This window comes from Stegostoma tigrinum, chromosome 13, assembly GCF_030684315.1.
Source record: "Stegostoma tigrinum isolate sSteTig4 chromosome 13, sSteTig4.hap1, whole genome shotgun sequence".
Lineage (NCBI taxonomy): Eukaryota > Metazoa > Chordata > Chondrichthyes > Orectolobiformes > Stegostomatidae > Stegostoma > Stegostoma tigrinum.
Window position 1 is genome coordinate 35,591,502 of NC_081366.1, and position 21,794 is coordinate 35,613,295.

The 21,794-nt window shown below is 43.7% G+C and overlaps 1 protein-coding gene across 2 annotated transcripts in view; it reads left to right on the forward strand.

The window, feature by feature from the left end:
• The window catches only part of spock1 (SPARC (osteonectin), cwcv and kazal like domains proteoglycan 1), a 477,747-nt gene that overhangs the window by 427,299 nt on the left and 28,654 nt on the right, over positions 1–21,794 (forward strand). For both annotated transcript variants that reach the window (XM_059650661.1, XM_048543447.2), the window contains exon 7: positions 12,198–12,317. In XM_059650661.1, coding sequence (XP_059506644.1) covers positions 12,198–12,317 — 120 coding nt within the window. The remainder of the gene's footprint in view (positions 1–12,197; positions 12,318–21,794) is intronic.

A 21,794-nucleotide genomic window follows, 5' to 3' on the forward strand; every position in this document is an offset into this window, starting at 1 on the left:
ATCATCACAGTGTGGTGTGGAAACAAGCCCATCAGCCCAACAAGTCTACACCAAACCTCAAAGCATCCCACCCAAACCCATTGCCCCATTACTCACCTAATCTACACATCCCTCAACACTACAGGAAATTTAGCATGACCAATCCACCTAGCCTGCACATCTTTGGACTGTGGGGGGAAACCAGAGCACCCGGGGGAAACCGACATAGACGCTGGGAGAACGTGCAAACTCCACGCAGACAGTCACTCAAGGCTGGAATCAAACCTGGGTCCCTGGCGCTGTGAGGCTGCAGAGCTAACCACTGAGCCACCAGGTTTTGAGGAGGCCTGAGAAATTTGTTTTCACCCAGAGGGTAGTAGTAATAAGGAAAGTGCTGCCTGAAAGGAACATGGAGACAGATACTGTCACAACATTTAAGAAGCATCTGGATGAGTACTGAAAATGCCAAGGCAACGTAGGCTATGGACCAAATGTAGGCAAATGAGGTTAGTTTGATGTTTGTTGAATGGCATAGACATGGTGCGCCAAATGACCTGTTTCCATGCTGTATGACTCTATTGCAGGCTTGGTTCAAACAGGAGCAAAAGAGCTGAATTCCAGATGTAAGGTGGGTGTGACTGCCCTTGATATCAAGACCATATTTGACCAAGTATGGAATTGAGGAGCAAAACCAAAATCAATGGGAATCGGGGGAAATCTCTCTACTGGTTGGAGTCATACCCAGCACAAAGGAAAATAATTGTGATTATAATTCACTCAGAGATAGTAAGAATTGTGGATAGTGGAGTCAGAGCTAACACAGTGTGGAGCTGGAGGAACACAGCAGGCAAGGCAGCGTCAGAGGAGCAGGCAAGTTGAGGTTTTAGGTTGGGACCCTTCAGAAATGGTGAGCATGAAGGGAGCTCAGAAATAAATAGAGGGAGGAGGGGTGGGCCTGGGGAAGGTAGGTGGGATGGTGATAGGTGAGTGCAGGTAGGCAGTGGCGAGGATTGGTCAGTGGGATGGGAGGGAGGGATAGGTAAGAGAGAAGATGGACAGGTTGTGTCAGGTCAAGGAGGTGGGGATGAGAGGGAGGGTTGGTCAAGGGGTGAGGCCAGGGGTGGGGAGGTTTTGAAACTGGTAAAATCCATGTTTAGGCCATTGGGCTGTAGGGTCCAGAGGCAGAATATGAGGTGCTGCTCCTCCAGTTTGCAGGCAGCGTCATTCTGACACTGGAGGAGGCCCAGGATGGACATGTCACCCAGGGAGTGGGAGGGGGAGTTAAAATAGTTGGCGACCGGAAGGTGTTGTCATTTGTCATGAACAGAGCGCAGATGTTCTACAAAACGATCTCCGATTCTCTGCTTGGTCTCACCGCTGTAGAGGAGGCCACAACTGGAGCAGTGGATACGGTAGACCACATTCATGAATGTGCAGGTGAATCCCTGTCGAATGTGGAAGGTTTGTTTTGTGCCTTAAATGGAGGTGAGGGGGAGGTGTAGGGGCAGGTGTAGCACATCCTGTGGTTGCAGGGAAAGGTGCCGGGGGTGTTGGGGTTATTGGTTAGTGTGAAGCAGATGGCGGAATCTCGGAGTGAACGGTCCTTACGAAAGGCAGATAGGGGTGGGGAAGGAAATATATCTTTGGTCGTGGGGTCGGGTTGTAGGTGGTAGAAGTGGCGGAGAATGATATATTGGATGCAGAGGCTGGTGGGGCGATATGTGAGGACAAGGGGAATTCTGTCTTTATTTTTGTTGGGGGAGAAGAGGTGCGGGAAACACAAGAGATGAGGTTGAGGGCATTTTCAATCACAGGAGGAGGAAATTTGTTTTCCTTGAAACTGAATATTTTGTCTTGGTGTTGAGAAAAGAAAATGTACCGACTGCCAGGAGATATATCATTCCCACAGAGACCATGTAAATATTTGTAGTCTACTTGAAAAATAGCTCTGGAAACAGCCTGAGGCACCTTGTCTTTTTTTGCATATTGTCAGCTTTCTTTTCCTGCTGCTCATCTGGTACTGGATTTCGGATATACAATCTGATTCTTTAGCAATAGTGGAGAATTCCAGGGGGGAGGTGGCAAGGTAGAACTGGATATTATCTGCGTACATGTTAAAATAATACAGCATTTTTGAATTTTGCTAAGGGACAATATTAGACAGTAGATTAGAATTGGGAAGAGTTAAGGATAGATCTTTGTGGGACATCATGTGGAAACCAGAAATGAAGTAATTGCAGGTGATTCTGTGGCTACAGTGAGATAGCAAGCATGAAAAAGTCTCGCGCAGTGCCAGTAGAGAGACACTGCAGGAGGATGAGAAGAGGAGGTTTACCTCTGTTGCATTCAGAGGAAAGTAACTTGTAACTTTGATAAAAGCTATTTAGGTGCTGTAGCAGAGACACAAGCCTGATTAGAAGGATTCAAACATGGGTTTTCAGGAAAGATGGGCAGAGCTTTGAGGCTTGAAAAGATTAGAAGAGGAATGGGAGATTGGAGATGGAATGTTAATTTTCAAGTAAGGTGGGGTCAAGATTGTTTTAATTTTCAGGAGAGAAGTGATGACAGAAGAACAAATGGATAGAGGTACAACACCTGAAAAATGAGAATCTCTGAAAATATTGGCTAATATCCAAAGGATAGGTCTTGCAGTCAGCAGTTTAGTGGTAATAGGTTCAAGGAGGAAGGAGATTGGTCACATGGACAAGATGAGCTCGGAGAAGGAGTGAGTGACGATAGCAGATAAGATGTAAGCTCAGGACTTGAGCAGAGCAGTGGATAGGTGGAAGTTAGATGCAGTAGTTTAATGGAGGAGAGGGCCGCTGGCATGGTATTTGAGCAGCTGGTCTTGGTTTAAATGGAAGCTAAGAGTTCCTTGCATTTACTACTACATGTGAGAGTGGAGGAAACAGAGGAGAAATGGATACCAACATGTTTTCGGTGAATGAGGGCTGTCTTTCCATTCCAGAATAATCCTGGAATATTGAGTAACTCCCTCAGACAAGATCTGGGCCTAATAATGTGTTTTGGACTCTAGTCTGATCTGGCAATGGATGGCTAAACTATTTGTTTGTCATATCCTTTCATGCTTGTGTTCCTTCATCTTTGGGGAACACAAAGATCAGCTTTGGAAGTCCTGCTCTGCCGTTGTTATGCCTACTTTTACCACATGTTTGTGTAATCTATCCAGTCACAATGATAGAACCTGTCCATTGCTCAAGTCATGGTCTGTATGAACATGCCTTTGAAATGTTAATTTATAACAGTTTACTCTGAAGAATATGACAAAGAGAAACTAGTTTCATGTTTACCATTTCTGGCAATCCTAACTGCCTGATTCTCAAAGGACATGAAGTTTATCTTTACAGTAAATATACAATAAAATTTCAAATTATACAAAGAGGTGGGGATTCTCCCTCAGAATTTTAGTTGTCTGTTTTAGATTGTGTGAAACAGTAAAGATGGGCTGTGTGGGGGTAGGGCAGGGAGTAATCATTTGCATAATGTTTCACGGGCAGTCTACTAAATAATTTTGGAAAAAACCATTACATTTTCTGTTTAAGTACCTAGGGGCTTACTTTTATATTAAAGATCCTAATTAGTGTTTGAAACAGTTTGTGTAACATGCTGTGCATCTTCTGCAATGCAATTGTCTCAGAAAGGTTCGCATGTGGAACTCGGATTCCTACAGGGTATTCAAAGTCATGGCCACCTGTTTTGAGAGGGTTGTTCAGATCACCAGGTCCTGCAGCAGATCGGACATGATGTTCACTATTAAAGTTCTGAAGAATTATGTACTTACTTTAGAGGCAGAGTAATACAACACAGAAACAGACCCTTCAGTCCAACGCTTCCATACCAACCAGGTATCCCAAACTAGCCCCACTTGCCTGCGTTTGGCCCATAACCCTCCAAAACTTACATGTACCTGTTCAAATATCATCACTGATTCTCAAGGTAACAGTGCCATAAGACTGACTGATATGTACAAGTTGGTGTCATCTCCGTATAACCTTGCACAGAGCTTCTTCGTGAGATTGATTGTTGAGATAAGAGAGGCCTAACCACTGAGAAGAGATTTGAGTAAAATGGGACTGTATTCACTGAACCTTAGAAAAATGAAAGCCAATCTCCTTAAAAATGTACAAATTCTTTGAGTTTTTGATCAGATAAATGCTGAGAGGCTCCGTTCCCTGGCTAAATAGCCCAGGGAGATTAAGTTGATGAAAAAGGTGAAACAAACAGGTACTGAAATGATTGCTGTGCTAATAAAACAGAACTGTTTTAAACTTTGGTTGTATGGTGTAACGTTGTCCCTAATTACTGATTACTGTAATTTTAAAAAAAAATCTTACTGTGAAGATGTTACGTCAGACAAACCTGTGATTTAACACTCAAGTGCTGACTTGATGCAATTTTCCTGGAGCAGTCTGGATATGCTCACTGAAGCTGCTAAGTGCATGACTAATTCACTGGCTCATAAACTGAGTGAGAGTATGCACAAGTTCTCATGAACAGGAGGTCCTATGTAGGAGATCCAGAGCAGGAATGGAGTACTCTTTCTGCTGGAGGAAAGCAGTTCACCTCATTCACTTCACTGTCCTGTCTCCCCTTCCGACAATAACTCTTGCTGCTCTGACCAGCATCTCGTCCTCCTCCCATTCCTTTTATGACCAAGGGGGTGCCCCAGCAAATACTCATGGTTAGTGTTACAACAATGCCTCTGAACTCCAAAATAATCCGAACATTCTTAGCCTTTTATCTCCAAAATGCGTCTTTGTTCAAAAAGAGGACTGCTACAGAGACAAAAATAACTGCAGGAATAAATTAAAACTGAAAGAACCGCAGATGCTGTAAATCAGGAACAAAAACAAAGTCACTGGAAAATCTCAGCAGGTCTGGCAACATCCGTGAAGGAGAAAACAGAGTTAACATTTCGGGTCCAGTGATCCTTCCTCAGAACACACCGGATCTGAAACATTAACTCTACTTTTTCTTTCACAGATGCCTGCTGAACTTTTCCAGCAACTTTGTTTTTGTGCAGGAATAATTGTCTGGATAGTTGGCTAAAATTCTGTGTGGGGCAGAGAGGATATAACACCTAAACAAAAGGTGTAAAAGAAGCTTCAGTTAGACAGGAGTACATTCTTATGACTATAAAGGTAACAAAGGGCTGATAGCAATGTGGTCTACTGTAAGTCATTCCCTACTGATTATGTTCCAAATTGCAGACAGAATCTTAGCCAAAATATGTAAGTGTGAGTTGAATAGAGGTTTTTGGAGTGACTCTTGCTGTTTATTTTTATATTAAGGATGCTAATTGTTGTTTGGAACGGTTTATGTAACATGCTGTGTATCTTCTGCAGTGCGATAGGTTTCCGCGTGTTACTCAGATTCTGACAAGATATTCTAAGTCATATCAGGGAGATTTCGAACCATCTCTTACCAAACACATCTCATTAACTACCTATCCAGCCCTATGTTGTCCCGCATGTCTAAATCTAGCTCCACCTTACCTGTGCCATTCCCGGAGTAACTTACCACTTACCGGATATCTGGAAAAGGCCAGCACCCTTTGCATGCACACCATTTTTGAAAGGCTGTTGTGCACATGGGAAAGTTTTGGCATACGGCTGTTGCCCATCACTGGCAAAGTATTGGCACAGCAACCACAATGCCACGCTGTGAACAGCTCCACCCAGTTTACCTGCATTTAGCTACTTTCCATCTATGCATTTTCTCTAAGTTGGCACCACCCCACCTCAGTGCTCTGAGGACATCTGCAGTTTGTCATTGTCCAGTGGGAGAACATCACCTACAAGCAATCCCATTGGAAAAGCCTAAACACGAGCTTTTGTTGACACACAGCAAAAGGGAAAACAAGCCAAACAAATACAGATTGCGGTTTGCAAACAAAATGCAAACTCAATGATGGCACAATGACCTTGAGGATCTGTGACTGTCTTCTGTATCCAGCTGGCATCAACTGGAACTGGATGTCAATCAGATCCTGTCTGCATTTTGGTGCCCAGAGCAGCTGAGCTCTGTCCAATCACAAGGAGAGTTTTAATCCAGCTCAATGTCCTTATCCTTCTTCTCAGAACGCTGATCCCACTTCCTCTGGCTTCTCAACATCTATCACATTGCCTCACTGCCTACTGAGTACACCACACCAGGATGTTGCAAACACTCTATCTGGATTATACTGAAGCAGCCACCCCCCACTCTGCCCAAGCTGTGAAAATACCTCTTCAGCAGCTCAACCATCCAGGTTACATTACATCCAAACAAGAACACTTCTTGTTCACCAACCCTCCTTCTCTTCCCAGATCCACCTCAACCATTGCATTCATTAGAGTCTGACATCACACTTACATCATACGTGCTCCCCTATCCCACACACCCTTGGAAGTTCCACAAATGATGAGATGCTTTCACTCAACATTTAGGCTCTAAGTCATTGCCACTAACTCCTGCATCGCTGGGATGACAATATTAGTTTTTCCAGCACCAGTAATATGGTGCCATCTGCCTTTGACCAGCATGTTACCATCAGCACATTAATGCTGCATGCTTTGCACATTGGCAAAGAAATGTGTACATTACAAATGATGTATACGTGGACTTCGGAAATACGCATTTCATGTATTTGCCCTTCAACGTCCCAATATCCAGCATATCTCGCACTTTTTCCTATGGCTCTTGCCCCACCAGCTATGAATCTCCCACTCCTCTGGGCAGCTGCTCATACAGGCTCCCCTTGTACTATCTAAAACCACCATGTACTGACCCCAGGTCTATACTGATCTCAGACCCTTGAGCTTCAATCAACAACCCCAAGATATACCTGACTAGAGCCTTGCTTCTGTCTTTGCAGCCCCCTTACTGACGGTACATGATTCCCATGACTGTTGCTGCTGCAGAATGAAACATTTCCCACACCCTAGGAAGTATACAGAGAGGTACCCTGACTGTGAGCATCCCAAGTTGATAACTGACCCATGGTCAAGCACTGTGTCCCTCAGTTAACGGTATTGGGACAACCTGACCTCCATCTGTGCCCCATCCCTTCCCCTGACTGTTTTAAAGACTAGCCCTAACCAAATTTTTGACGTAGCCAATCAATTGAATAAAGCTGACACCTTCTGTAAGTGTTAGTGTGCCGTATATCAAATATTCCACCTTACCCCCTATCCCCTGGGCCCACACCAGACAGGTCCCTAATGACAAGAAGGCCATCTTATGTCTATGTAAAATAGCATGACAGCACGGCAGTACTGAGAGACTTTGACTCTGACTGAGCCGCCAACACGCCAGCAGGCATTGGCAAGACACGAATGCTGCAAACATGCAGGTAGATGCTAAGTGGACAAATGCTAAGAGAGACAGTGAGCAACCCAGAGATGCAGCCTAGTCCACTCTGGATGCCTGTCACTATTTACAAAGTGTCTTTGCAGCTATATTCCAATGCTGGTTGCTGGTGCACCGTACAATGCACGTCTGTTATTCATCCTGAGGGGTTAGTAAATGCAACTGCCTATGGATGAGGGGTGCAAGCGACTAGTGTCCATTGATCATGCCCAGAAATACTGTGTGCCATTGAACAACATGGCGAGCCTTACAGCCAGTTGCAGGTATCCATTCTGGTTTCCACCGTGAAATGTCTCAAGTTAGACTGTTCAGTGTGTTTGGCGAGTTGGGAAGCTGAATAATAATGAAACGAGTTGCGATGTTAAGAAAGGTTTTAAAAAGCTTTAAACCCTCTTAATTGTTACCTCACTGCTGGCTGGCAAGAAACTTGCCTCAATCAAGGCATAAAAGACATAACCTCACCATAGTTCATACTGCTTAGACGCCAAAAATATTCTGCCCATTTTGTGTTTATCACTTTGAAGAAAACAAAAGATAGTGATTAAAAAGTGGCTTGCAAGTCTCCCATTTTGAGGGTTGGAGGTCAGCTAGCCAGCTGCCAGACCATAGGATGACCATCTCTCACTGAGTGCATCAAACCAGGATTAAGAAAAAAGAATCAGCACAAAGGGACTTCAATCAGTCCACAGTACAAAAAAACAACTCTTCACATAGCAACCAGTAACCTCTGCTGCAATGACCACAATGTTCAGCAATCCACTCTTAATGAACAATACACAAACCGATTGGTATATTTGATGTTTTTTCAAATATTATCTTTTTGGACGCATTGTTTATTTCCAATCTGTGAGTATGTGTCTTGTGTCACTAATTCCTTGCATGTTGAGTAATTAATAAGCTCACTGCTTCTGAGCTGATTTTGTCAATTGAGGATGTCTAAGAAAGCAAAATTAACTGTGAGGGTAAATTTGCAAAGACTGCCTAAGCAGACTGTAAGAGCTTAAAGAGGTATGTAATAAGGAAAAGATTAGTGAGGAAAAATGTAGTGTCTTACAGTCCGAAACAGGAGAATGGTAGTAGAAAACAAGGAATTTAAAGAGCAATTCACAATATCTTCACAGAAGACACAAAAAAAAGTGAAAGAGAAGCAAGGGTCCTTTGAGAAGGAGAAATTGAAGCAGGTTTACATAGAACATAGAACATAGAACATTACAGCACAGTACAGGCCCTTCAGCCCTCGATGTTGTGCCAACCTGTCATACCGATCTCAAGCCCATCTAACCTACACTATTCCATGTACGTCCATATGCTTGTCCAATGATGACTTAAATGTACCTAAAGTTGGCGAATCTACTACCGTTGCAGGCAAAGCGTTTCATTCCCTCACTACTCTCTGAGTAAAGAAACCACCTCTGACATCGGTCCTATATCTTTCACCCCTCAATTTAAAGCTATGTCCCCTCGTGTTCGCCGTCACCATCCTAGGAAAAAGGCTCTCCCTATCCACCCTATCTAACCCTCTGATTATTTTATATGTTTCAATTAAGTCACCTCTCAACCTTCTCTCTAATGAAAACAGCCTCAAGTCCCTCAGCCTTTCCTCGTAAGACCTTCCCTCCATACCAGGCAACATCCTAGTAAATCTCCTCTGCACCCTTTCCAAAGCTTCCACATCCTTCTTACAATGCAGTGACCAGAACTGTACACAATACTCCAGGTGCGGCCGCACCAGAGTTTTGTACAGCTTCACCATAACCTCTTGGTTCCGGAACTCGATCCCCCTATTAATAAAAGCTAAAACACTGTATGCCTTCTTAACAGCCCTGTCAACCTGGGTGGCAACTTTCAAGGATCTGTGTACATGGACACCGAGATCTCTCTGCTGATCTACACTGCTAAGAATCTTACCATTAGCCCTGTACTTTGCCTTCTGGTTACTCCTACCAAAGTGCATCACCTCACACTTGACTGCATTAAACTCCGTTTGCCACCTCTCAGCCCAGCTCTGCAGCTTATCTAAGTCTCTCTGCAACCTACAGCATCCTTCTTCACTATCCACAACTCCACCGACCTTAGTGTCATCTGCAAATTTACTAACCCATCCTTCTACGCCCTCATCCACGTCATTTATAAAAATGACAAACAGCAGTGGACCCAACACCGACCCTTGCGATACACCACTAGTAACTGGTCTCCAGGATGAACATTTCCCATCAACTACCACCCTCTGTCTTCTTCCAGCAAGCCAATTTCCGAATTACTGAGAAGTGCTGGAGAAATTAATAGGACTGAAAGTTGATAAATGCCCAGAACTTGATAATCTGCATTCCAGAGTAGTAATGGAGGTGCCCATGGAAAATAGTGGATGTGTTGGTTGTCACCATCTGAAATTTTGTAGATTCTGGAAGTCCCAGCAGACTGAGAATGACAAATGTAACCCCACTGCTTAAAAGGTGGAGGAGGGAGAAGACTGGGAATTATAGACCAGTTAGCATAACATTGGGAGTAAGGAAAATGGTGGAGTCAGTTATAAAGGACGTGATAAAGGGACAGTGAAAAAATACCAATGGTATTACACAGAGTCAATGGATTCGTGAAAGGAAAGTCATGTTTGACAAACCTACTGGTTTTATTTTGAAGATGTAGCTAGTAGAATAGATGAGGCAGTGCCAGTAGATATATTGTTGTTGGATTTTCAGAAAGCTTTTGATAAAGTCCTACAAAAGAGATTATTGTACAAAATCAAAGAATATATGATTAATGGTGATATACTGGCATGGATTGAGAATTGGTTAGCAAACAGGAAACAGTAGAATTAATTGGGTTACTTTCAGAGTAGAAGGCAGTAGTCCTGAGGAGGTCAGTGCTTGGATCCCAGCTATTCATAAGATATGTCAATGATTTGGATGAGGGAATCGAGTGTAGTACTTCCAAGTTGCTGACAGTGCAAAACTAGGTGAGAATGAAAGTGTAGAGGTGAATGTAGAGAGGTTTCAGGGCAATTTAAACAAGTTGAGTGAGTGGGAAAATATAAAATATTAAACTCATTGCTACCCCTCAAATTTTGTGCAGCAATTTACTATATGTTCACTCACAATTTAATTATCATTCACGTCCTTATTGATCTTCCGGGTGGCCATGCCTGGCATGTGTTTCAACTTCTTTACAGAAGTGTTGCCCTGTGTTAAAAAGTGCCCTAAACGAGTGTCGCAACTTAAGATTCCAAGTTGGTCACCTGCTTACCTCATAATTGCTTGAATTATTCAGGCAAAATTGGCCCCTGTGGCCATAGCCCCAGGATAAAGCAGATAACATTTTGAACTGAGATTAGGCAATATTTCTGCACTTGGAGGATAGTGAATCTTTGCAATTCTTTACTGTAGACATGCTGCATCAATCATTGACACTTAAACAAGATTGTAATGAATAGATTTTTATGCACTATGTGAATCAAGGAGACCTAAAGGATAGGAAAGTGGGGTGGATGTAAAATTTTAGCCAAAACTACATTCAACCAAGATCTTGTTGAATGACTGGAAACTCAAGGGCATGTGACCTCATCTTAGTTCAATTTCTTATACAACTGTAGAGTCATACAGCATGCAAACAGACTCTTCAGTCCATCTCGTCCACACCAACCAGACATGCCAGTCTGACCTAGTCCCATTTGCCAGCATTTGGCCCGTATCCCTTTTAACCTTTCCTTTTCATATACCTATCCAGATGCCTTTTAAATGTTGTTATTGAACCAGCCTCTACCACTTCCACTGACAGCTCATTCCACACATACCCCAGCCTATCTGTGAAAAAAGTTACTACTTCAGGTCCTTCTTAAATCTTTTTCCTCTCATCTTTAACCTATGCCATCTAGTTTTGGACTCTCCTACAGTCGGAAAAAGACCCTGGCTATTCACCCCATCTGTGCCCATCATGATTTTATGAACTTTTATAAGGTCACCCTTCAGCATCCAAAGCTTAAGGGAATAAAGCCCCAGCTTATTCAGCCTCTTCCTATAACTCAAACCCTTTAATCCCAGCACCATCTTTGTAAAACTTTTCTGCACCCTCTCAAGTTTAACAACATCCTTCCTATCAAAGGATGTCCAGAATTGTACATGGTAGACTAAACGTGGCCTCACCAATATATAGCTGCATCATAACTCCCAACTCCCATACTCAATGTTCTGACCAATGAAGGCAAGTGTGCCAAATGCCTTCTTCACTGTCTACATACTACTCCACTTTCAAGGAGCTAGGCACCTGCACCCCCAAGTCTCTTCGTTCAGCAACACTCCCCAGAGCCTTACCATTAACTGTACAAGTCCTGCCCTTGTTTACCGAATCAAAATGCAACACCTCATGTTTATCTAACTTAAACTCCACCTGCCACTCCTTGGTCCATTGACCCTAACCAGGCCCCTATTCTACTCTGAGACAATGTGTTTCACTGTCCACTACACCACCTATTTTGGTGTCATCTGCAAACTTACTAACCATACCTCCTATTCACATCCAAATTACTTATCGAAATGACAAAAAAGCAGGAGACGCAGCACCAATCCTTGTGGCACACTGCTCGCCAGAGACCTCCAGTCCAAAAAGTAACATTTTATCAGAATCCTCCATCTCCTACCTTCAAACCAATTTTTGCATCCAATTGGCTAGCTCCCCTGAATTCCTTGTGATCTATCCTTCCTAACTAATCCATCATCCGCAACCTTGTCAAACAATTTCTTAAGTCTTATGATATTATGCCTAAGTGCACCAGGTACATTTATTTTAATATAGCTTCTATAAATACACTTACTACTCCAAACATGTATTTGTTTTCATCTGTTTTTTGACAGTGTGCAATGAGAAAGAGCTGAGGAATCTTGCGTCCAGGCTGAAAGACTGGTTCGGGGCTTTACATGCTGATGCCAACCAAGATGCAAAACTTAAATCAGTCAAGCAATCGGAGCAGACCCGTAAGTAAGCCTCTTCACACAAGTTATTATCGACTGAAATTAACTCGCTAACAAAGGAAAACAGGTAATGTTAATAGTCATTCAAGAATATTGTGACAAGTTACAAGGAATTTTAGTTTTGTGCTGAAATTGGGGATCCTCCCACCTTTTTTCTAAAACTGTAAGTACAAGAGTTTTACATGAAAGAGGCTTAGAATACTTTTATGTTCCAGTTTAATACTGGTGCAAAGTGACTTTCATGTTCTGCCATGCAAATTAACTATCAAGCCATAAGCTGGCACCAAAATGTAATGGAATAAGAGTCACTCTTTTAACAGTAAAATTACAGAATCAGTGTGAATTAAAACTTTTTAACACAAATGTTTTGATAGATATAGAGACAGGTAACTATAATGTAACAGAGGTTGAATCCAACCAATACCATTTGAATTGAAGTTTTCAATCTTTGCTGGTTGCATTTTCTTATACAAAATAAGAATGGAAAGTATTGAAGTTAATCATTTAAATCTGAGTTGATGATTCTTCAAAACTGAAGGCATTTGAAGAGTCCAATTGGACTGGAAACATTAACTCTCTTTCTCTTTTCACAGAGGCTAACAGGCCGGCTACATTTTTCCAACATTTTCTGTTTTTGTTTCAGGCTTCCAGCATCCACAGTATTTTACTTTAAATTGAAAGGGATCAACACAGGTTTAGTGAATCAATGCAACAGTTTCATTTAAGAGTGAGAATAGAATGGTCTTCGTTCGCAGTTAGGTTTTTTTTCCTAAAGCCGAGATTAAGACTGATTGTTCGAATTGATCATTCCAGTAGTGAGTGCCAACACTAAAATTAACCAATTGAATGTCCCATTACAATGAAATATAACAATAGTTCATTGGCTAACAATGACATCCAATGTAATCTGAACAAAAAGTCACAAAAATTAAATTAAAACTTTGCTTTTTCAACATCTGCAACATAACATTAGATAAACTGGGGTGAATGTTCCCTGACCAAAACAACATGCAAAACATGCCAGCCTAGTGCCAAATGGTGTGGTCCATTTTGAGAACAAGCCTCAATAGCATTCTGTATACTAAGCAAATCAGTCAGTGTCTGCAGGAAGAAACAGAGTTAATTTATCAGTTCTCTGTATCTCTCCCTACATGCTGTCAGACATGCTGAACATTCCCAACCTCTTGTGTTTTACTTTGAGATTTAGAGTACTATGCTTTTGTCTAAATCATAATGGGTCATTCAAGTTGTGGCTAGAAATCAATTTTTATTTGGTACAATAGCTACCCAATAATAGTTGAGAGTATCTAGAGTTTACACCCAGCTCAGCTCTGCCCAAAACCTTCAGTCAATTCTAGGAACTTCCAAAACATCCTGATCATCATTTTAAATGGACCAAAGCCCTGACTTAGAGATTACTTCCTCAGGCAGTAGATTCAGTGAAATTTCACTGTAGTCGCATCTCATTTTCTGGATGTCACCAGCTATGTACTGGTGGGGTACGGGAGTGGGATGGGTTATGTATCCACTGAACCTTACCCCTTGGCCTCTTGGGCCCTGATCTCACCATGGTAATGACACTGAAGCTGTCATTATTTACCATCATGCAGCAGCAGTAAGTGCCATTTTATGCACAGAATAATGTGGAAATCTAGAAGTTGCTGTCATTAACTCTGTGCTTCTGCAGAGGGTGTACTGTTAAGATTCATGTAGTTTGTAATCAGTTGGAAATCAGTCAAACTCGTGAAAACATTCAGTGTGCACCATCAACTATGAATCTCTTGAAAGAATACACCTTGTTGAATTTGGTGTAATTGGTTTTTAACTGCATCCTAAGTTCCGAATTTCTGCTGAATACTCTTGCTAGCCCTTAAAAACTTATTTTGTGCTTATTTAAGTTTCATATCTTTATAGAATATACAAATTCTATATGTTTAAAATTTAAGTTTATAGCATTTAAGCTTCTTTATTTTTGTAAGCCAATCATAATTACTTGTCCCCAACTGACAGCATGTTTCGGTGAAGATATCTTTACTCAACTGCAGATCTCTAACATATTGTTCTTCTTGGAGATTAAAATGGGAGAATGAATCACCGAACACTATGTGGATATGTACTGTTGCTGAGTGTTCATCTCTCATCCTCCATCTCCCTTGTCTTCTGACATCTTCTTTGTGGCCTGTGCTCATTCACCCAGTTATTCTACTTTCCAAGGGGAATGCCTATTACTACATCCATTAGAAAGAGCAATTGGATCACAGAATTTTTACTTACAGAAGAAAACTGTTTGACACATTGTATGAACCAGCAATTCTTCACATGAGCAACTCAGCTAATGCCTTTTGCATACACTTATCCCCACAACCTTACACATCCTTACACTTACTTCTTTAGTCACATAATTTCTATGTTGTGCTCACCTTGAAATCAAGATAGAGTCCTTCAGCACTCAGCAAGCGACTCCCTACAGACTCTGGCAACATTAAGGAATGCTGATGTTCACCAACACCTCTACAATGCAGCCACAGCAAATAGAAATCCATCAGTAATCAATCTGAAAGTATTTGATAATCACTTTAAGTAGCAGTGTACTTCCTGCTGCTGAGTACATGTTTGGCTGTGTCTGACTGAGACATGGTGTTAGCAACAGCATTGAGGTCCAAAGTAGCAATTCTAGAATCAAACTACAGTAAATACTTGTGTCATGACCTCGCAACGCTCTGTACTTGCAGCAGAAGTTATCTGCCAACGGGCTAAAAACCCTCACCAAGATGGTATCTGACACGACTCTCCCTATCTGAGGCATCACAGGTGCCATTCTGAATCTTGTAAGACCACCCATAATGCTCTAAAGTCCGATCTCTGTTGCTCTCAATTTGTTCCTGTAGTCTGAAAGATAACTGTTACTCAAGACATAAGAAAATTTCCTTGATCTTTTGTTGTTCATGTCATGTAAATATATTTGTTTACCTGTGATTACAGATAAAGCTTTTCATTAGCATCTGATTCAAAGAAGTAGCAGCTGTGGTGTCCAGACCAGATATGACACCTTTTCCACTTAAGTTTTAGGCAGGCTTAGTACATGGTAATTTAGCACTGGTGAATAGAAATAAGAGTTCCATTCTTTGAATATGATGTTGACATCCGCAAGTGTGCTCACATCTGGTAAGATTGGAATGGTGAGCTCCCATTTCTTCTGACAGCATCTAAAGACTCGAGGAGACAAGGGTAAGAGGATGAGGGTTAAGGGAGACTGGATATGCGAGAGAGCTTAAGGTGAAGGAACCCCAAGGGGGCTATGATGATTATATGATAGAATCCACCTTGAAATTTGAGAGGGAGAAGGTTGAGTCAGATCTAATCATGTAATGATTAAGCAAAGGTGACTACAAAAATGGGGGAGGAGCTGGGCAGAGTTGACTGGAAGGGTAGTCTGGTAGAGGAGATGTTGGAGCAGCACTGTAATTCAGGAGGCACAACAGAAATCCATCCCAAGGGAAAAGAAACATACTAAAGGGAGGATGAGGCAATCAGGGCTGTCAGGGGAAGTCAGGGAAAGTCAGGGACAGCATAAAAGCAGAAGAAAATGCACACAATGTGACAAAGATTAGTGGAAAGCCAAAGCATTTGCAAGCCTTTAAGAAAACCAGCAGAGGATGAGTTAAAAAAGAAAGCAATCAGAGGGGAGAAGGTGACATATGAGGGTCAGCCAGCTAGCTACTAATATAAAAAAAATTGAAAGAGTTTTTCTTAGATATCTAAAAGGTTAGAGAGAGGCAAGACTAGACATTGGACCACTAATGCAGTAGTAAAGGGGAACAAAGAGATGGCAGGGGAACTAAATAGGTACTTTGCATCAGTTTTCACAGTGGAAGACATCAGCAGCACACCAGCATTTCAGGAGAGTTGGGGACAGAGGTGACTGCAGTGACCATCATTAAGGAGAAGATGCTGGGGAAGCTGAAAGTTCTGAAGGTGGATACATTACCCAGACCAGATGGACTATACCACAGAGCTCCGACTGGGACAGCTGAGGAGATTGTAGAGGCATTAATGGCGATATTTCAGGAATGATTGGAGTCAGGGAACGTCCCAAAGGTCTGAAGTACAGCTAATGTAACATTCTATTTAAGAAGGGAGAGAGGGAGGCAGAAAGTTAGCCCAACCTCAGTCATTAATAAAATGTTAGTGTCCTTTATTAAGGTTGAGATAGTGGAGTACTTAGAAGTGCACTGTAGAGTCATAGAGTGGAAACAGGCCCTTTGGCCGAAATTGGTCCATGCAGACCAAGGTGCCCACACAGTTAGTTCCAATTACCCACATTTGGTCCATATTCTGTAAACCCTTCTCATCCACGCACTTATCCAAATGTTTTTTAAGTGTTGCTATTGTACCTGCCTCAACCACTTTGCCTGGCAACCCATTCCATATACACATCACTCTCTGTGTGAAGAAAGGCCCTCCTTAAATCTCTCCCCTCTATGGGGCGGCATGGTGGCTCAGTGGTTAGCACTGCAGCCTCCCAGGGACTTGGGTTTGATTCCAACCTCAGGCGACCATCTGTGTGGAGTTTGCACACACTTCCCATGTCTGCGTGGGTTTCCTCTGGGTGCTCCGGTTTCCTCCCACAGTCCAAAGATGTGCAGGCTAGGTGGATCAGCCATGCTAAATTGCCCGTAGTGTACAGGGATGTGTGGGTTATAAGGGGATGGGTCTGGGTGGGATGCCCCAAGGGGCAGTGTGGACTTGTTGGGCTGAAGGGCCCGTTTCCACACTGTAGGGAATCTAATCAACTTAAATCTGTGCCATCTAGTTTTCAATTCCCTGTCCCTGGGCAAAAAGACTATATACACTAATTCTATGTATGTCCGTCCTGATTTTATACACCTCAATAAGGTCACTCCTCATTTTCTTACGTTCCAAGGAATGAAGCCCTATCCTGACCAACCTCTCCCTATAACTCTCCATACTAAGTCCTGGCAACATCCTCATAAATATTCTTTGCACACTTTCCTGTTTAACTATGTCTTTCCCACAACAGGGTGACCAAAACTGCACACAATACTCCAAGTGCGGCCTCACCAATGACTTATATGACTGTAACATAATGTCCCAACTCCTACACTTAATGCCTCAACTGATGAAGGCCAGCATGCTAAATGCCTTCTTCACCACTCTGTCTACCTGTGACGCTCCTTTCAACGAACTATGTACTTGTACTCCGAGATCCCTCAGTTCCACAACACTCCTCAGGACCTTATCTTTTACTGTGTAAGTCCTACCTTGGTTTGACTTTCCAAAGTGCAATGCCCCACACTTGTCTGTATTGAACTGCATTTGCCAGTCCTCAGCCCACTTCCCCATCTGATCAAGATCCCTCTAATTTTTGATAACTTTCTCTACTATCAATGATACCTCTTAATTTTGTAGCATCCGCAAACTTACTGATCTTGCCTTGTGTATTCAGTTGTTCCCAGCACCAACCGCTATAGCACACCACTAGTCACAGGCCTCCAGTCCAAGAAACAACCTTCAACCATCACCCTCTGCTTCCAACTATTGAGCCAATTTTGAATCCAATTAGCTAGCTCTCCCTGGATCCCATGTGACTCAACTTTCATGACTAGCCTGCCATGCGGGACCATATAGAAAACATCCACTGCCCTACCCTAACCATCCTCTTGGCTGCCTTGTCGAAAAACTCTAAAAGATTCGTTAGACATGACTTCCCACATAAATCCATGCTGACCATCCCAAATCAGGCCTTGACTACCCAAATGTTGGTTGATCCTGTCTCTCAGTATCCTCTCCAATAGCTTGCCCACCACTGATGTCAAGCTCACTGGCCTGTAGTTCCCTGGCTTGTCTTTGCTACTTTTCTTGAACAATGGAACAGCATTAGCCACCTTCAAGTCTTCTGGAACTTCATCAGTGGCTAAAGGTGAAGCAAAAATCTCAAGTTCTAACCATATAGCCTCATTTGATGACTTCCTTAAGAATATCTTCTCTAAGCTTCGTGGTTATGTTCTCCCTTATCATAAGGGCAACTCCCCCACTTCTCTTACTTGTACTTCTGTCAAACTTGTAGCTTCCATGTCCTGGAACATTGAGCTGCCATTTCTGCCCTTCTCTTAGCCATGTTTCTGTTATGGCTATAACATCCCAGTCCCCAGAGCCAATCCATCTTCTGGGTTCATCTACCTTACCAATCAGTTAAAATGAAAGCACCAGGAAGTCATTTCACCCCTTTTACTGTGCCTCTGGCTATCCTGAATAGTAAATGTGCTCCCAATGGCTAATTTATGTTCCCCTGACTTCTCAATGGCACCTCCCTTATTCAGAGTCCCAACCCCCTCCCAAATTAGTCTCAACCCTCCCCAGTAACACTAGCAAATCTCCCCACAAGGATAATGGACCCTGTCCGGTTCAAGTGCAGCCCGTCCCTCTTGTACAGGTCACCTCTACTCCAGAAGAGAACCCAATGATCCAAGAACTGAAAACCCTGCCCCCTATGCCAGCTCCTCAGCCACACATTCATCTGGCCTATCTTTCTATTTCTGTCCTAACTGGCACATGGCACTGGGAGTAATCTGGAGATCACAACCCTTCAGATCCTGCTTTTTAAATTCTTACCTAACTCCCTGTACTCATTTCACAGGACCCCCCCCCCCCCATCCCTTTATGCACAATGACCTCTGGCTGCACAACCTCCCCCTTAAGTCTGTTCTGTAATCACTCAGAGACATTCTTGGCCCTGATGCTGGGAGGCAACACACTATTTTGGTGTTTCTCCTGTGGCCATGGAATCTCCTGTCCGAGCCCCCGACAATCAAGTCTCGTATCAGTATTAGAGATAATGGGAACTGCAGATGCTGGAGAATTCCAAGATAATAAAATGTGAGGCTGGATGAACACAGCAGGCCAAGCAGCATCTCAGGAGCACAAAAGCTGACGTTTCGGGCCTAGACCCTTCATCAGAGAGGTCTGATGAAGGGTCTAGGCCTGAAACGTCAGCTTTTGTGCTCCTGAGATGCTGCTTGGCCTGCTGTGTTCATCCAGCCTCACATTTTATTATCTCGTATCAGTATTGCTCTGTCTGACTGCACCCTTTCCCTTTGAGCGTCAGAGCTGGTCACAGTGCCACTGACCTGACTGTTGCTGCTAGCCCTTGAAAGGTTGTCCCTGCCCCAACAGTATCCAAAGCAGTATACCTGTTATTGAGGGGAATGGCCACAGGGGAACCCTGAACCCTGTATGATTTACCTTCAGTTTTTGCCTCTTCTGGTGGTCACCTGCAGCCTGCACCGTTGGAGTGACCACTTCACTATAGCTATCACCAATGATGTTCTCTGCACCCCAGACGATCCTGAGTACATCCAGCTCCAGCTCCAGTTCCCTAACATGGTCTGTCAGGAGCTGCAAGATAATAAAATGTGAGGCTGGATGAACACAGCAGGCCCAGCAGCATCTCAGGAGCACAAAAGCTGACGTTTCGGGCCTAGACCCTTCATCAGAGAGGGGGATGGGGGGAGGGTTCTGGAATAAATAGGGAGAGAGGGGGAGACGGATCGAAGATGGAGAGAAAAGAAGATAGGTGGAGAGGAGAGTATAGGTGGGGAGGTCGGGAGGGGATAGGTCAGTCCAGGGAAGACGGACAGGTCAAGGAAGTGGGATGAGGTTAGTAGGTAGGAGATGGAGGTGCAGCTTGGGGTGGGAGGAAGGGATGGGTGAGAGGAAGAACAGGTTAGGGAGGCAGAGACAGGCTGGACAGGTTTTGGGATGCAGTGGGTGGAGGGGAAGAGCTGGGCTGGTTGTGTGGTGCAGTGGGGAGAGGGGACGAACTGGGCTGGTTTTGGAATGCGGTGGGGGAAGGAGAGATTTTGAAGCTGGTGAAGTCCACATTGATACCATTGGGCTGTAGGGTTCCCAAGCGGAATATGAGTTGCTGTTCCTGCAACCTTTGGGTGGCATCATTGTGGCACTGCAGGAGGCCCATGATGGACATGTCATCTAAAGAATGGGAGGGGGAATGGAAATGGTTCGCGACTGGGACGTGCAGTTGTTTATTGCGAACCGAGCGGAGGTGTTATGCAAAGCGGTCCCCAAGCCTCCGCTTGGTTTCCCCAATGTAGAGGAAGCCACACCAGGTACAATGGATACAGTATACCACATTGGCAGATGTGCAGGTGAACCTCTGCTTAATAAGGAAAATCATCTTGGGGCCTGGGATAGGGGTGAGGGAGGAGGTGTGGGGGTAAGTGTAGCATCCCAAAACCAGCCCAGTTCATCCTCTCCCTCCACTGCACCACACAACCAGCCCAGCTCTTCCCCTCCACCCACTGCATCCCAAAACCAGTCCAGCCTGTCTCTGCCTCCCTAACCTGTTCTTCCTCTCACCCATCAGTCAGCTTTTGTGCTCCTGAGATGCTGTGTTCATCCAGCCTCACATTTTATTATCTTGGATTCTCCAGCATCTGCAGTTCCCATTATCACTGTCAGGAGCTGCAGCCTGGTACACATCTCACAGGTATAGCTGCTCAAAGTCTCCTTGATCTCCTGCATCCTGCAAGAGGAGCATGCAACTGCACTAACTCCCATCTCCACTGCCGTCAGTCTAGACAGAAAGAAACTAATGTTAAAGAGCCCCTAAACTGTACCCCTGCTCAGCCTCCTCATGCCAAAATTTCCTCAAGTGTCAACCTCAGTACTTCCAATACAACACTGACCCAATCTCTTAATGGCTGCTCCCTTATGCACCTTCATCTTTACCCTGCCCTTACCCTTGCCAGTTATCTTCCTCATAGACTCTTTTTTTGGTCAGGGGAGGAGGGGAGGAGGGGAGGAGGGGAGGAGGGGAGGAGGGGAGGAGGGAGGCTCAGAAACACCGATGTAATGTTTCACATTTAGCCACATCTTGACACCAGATTCTCTCTGACCTGCTGTACAGTCATGATGACTGTGGCAAATTCTCCCAGAATTCCTCTGTGTTGACTCTCAGCCGAGCTCTGATTCACTCTTGTAAAATAAGGCTAAATCAGAACAGCTTCGTCAAGGGGAGGTCATACCTGGAAAATCTGCTAGAATACTTTGAGGAGGTAACAAGAAAGTTGGACAAAGGAGAGCCAGGGAACCTGATTTGGATTTCCAGGAAGCCTTTGACTTGGCGCCGTACTGCTAAAAGGAGACTGCTATGTAAGAACCTATGGTGTTAGGGGCAAGATACTGACATGGATTATGATTGGCTGAGTGACAGAAGGCAAAGAGTAGGGTTGAAAGGGTCTTTTTCGGAATGGCAGCAGGTGACTAGTGGAGTTCTGCAAGGGTCTGTGTTAGGATGTTGTGGATGACCTAGATGAAAGAACTGAGGGCATTGTGGCTAAGTTTACGAATGAGACAAATGTAGGTGCAGGGGCAGGTAATTTTAAGGAAGTGGGGAGGCTGCAGAAGGACTTGGACAGCATAGGAGAGTGGGCAAAGTGG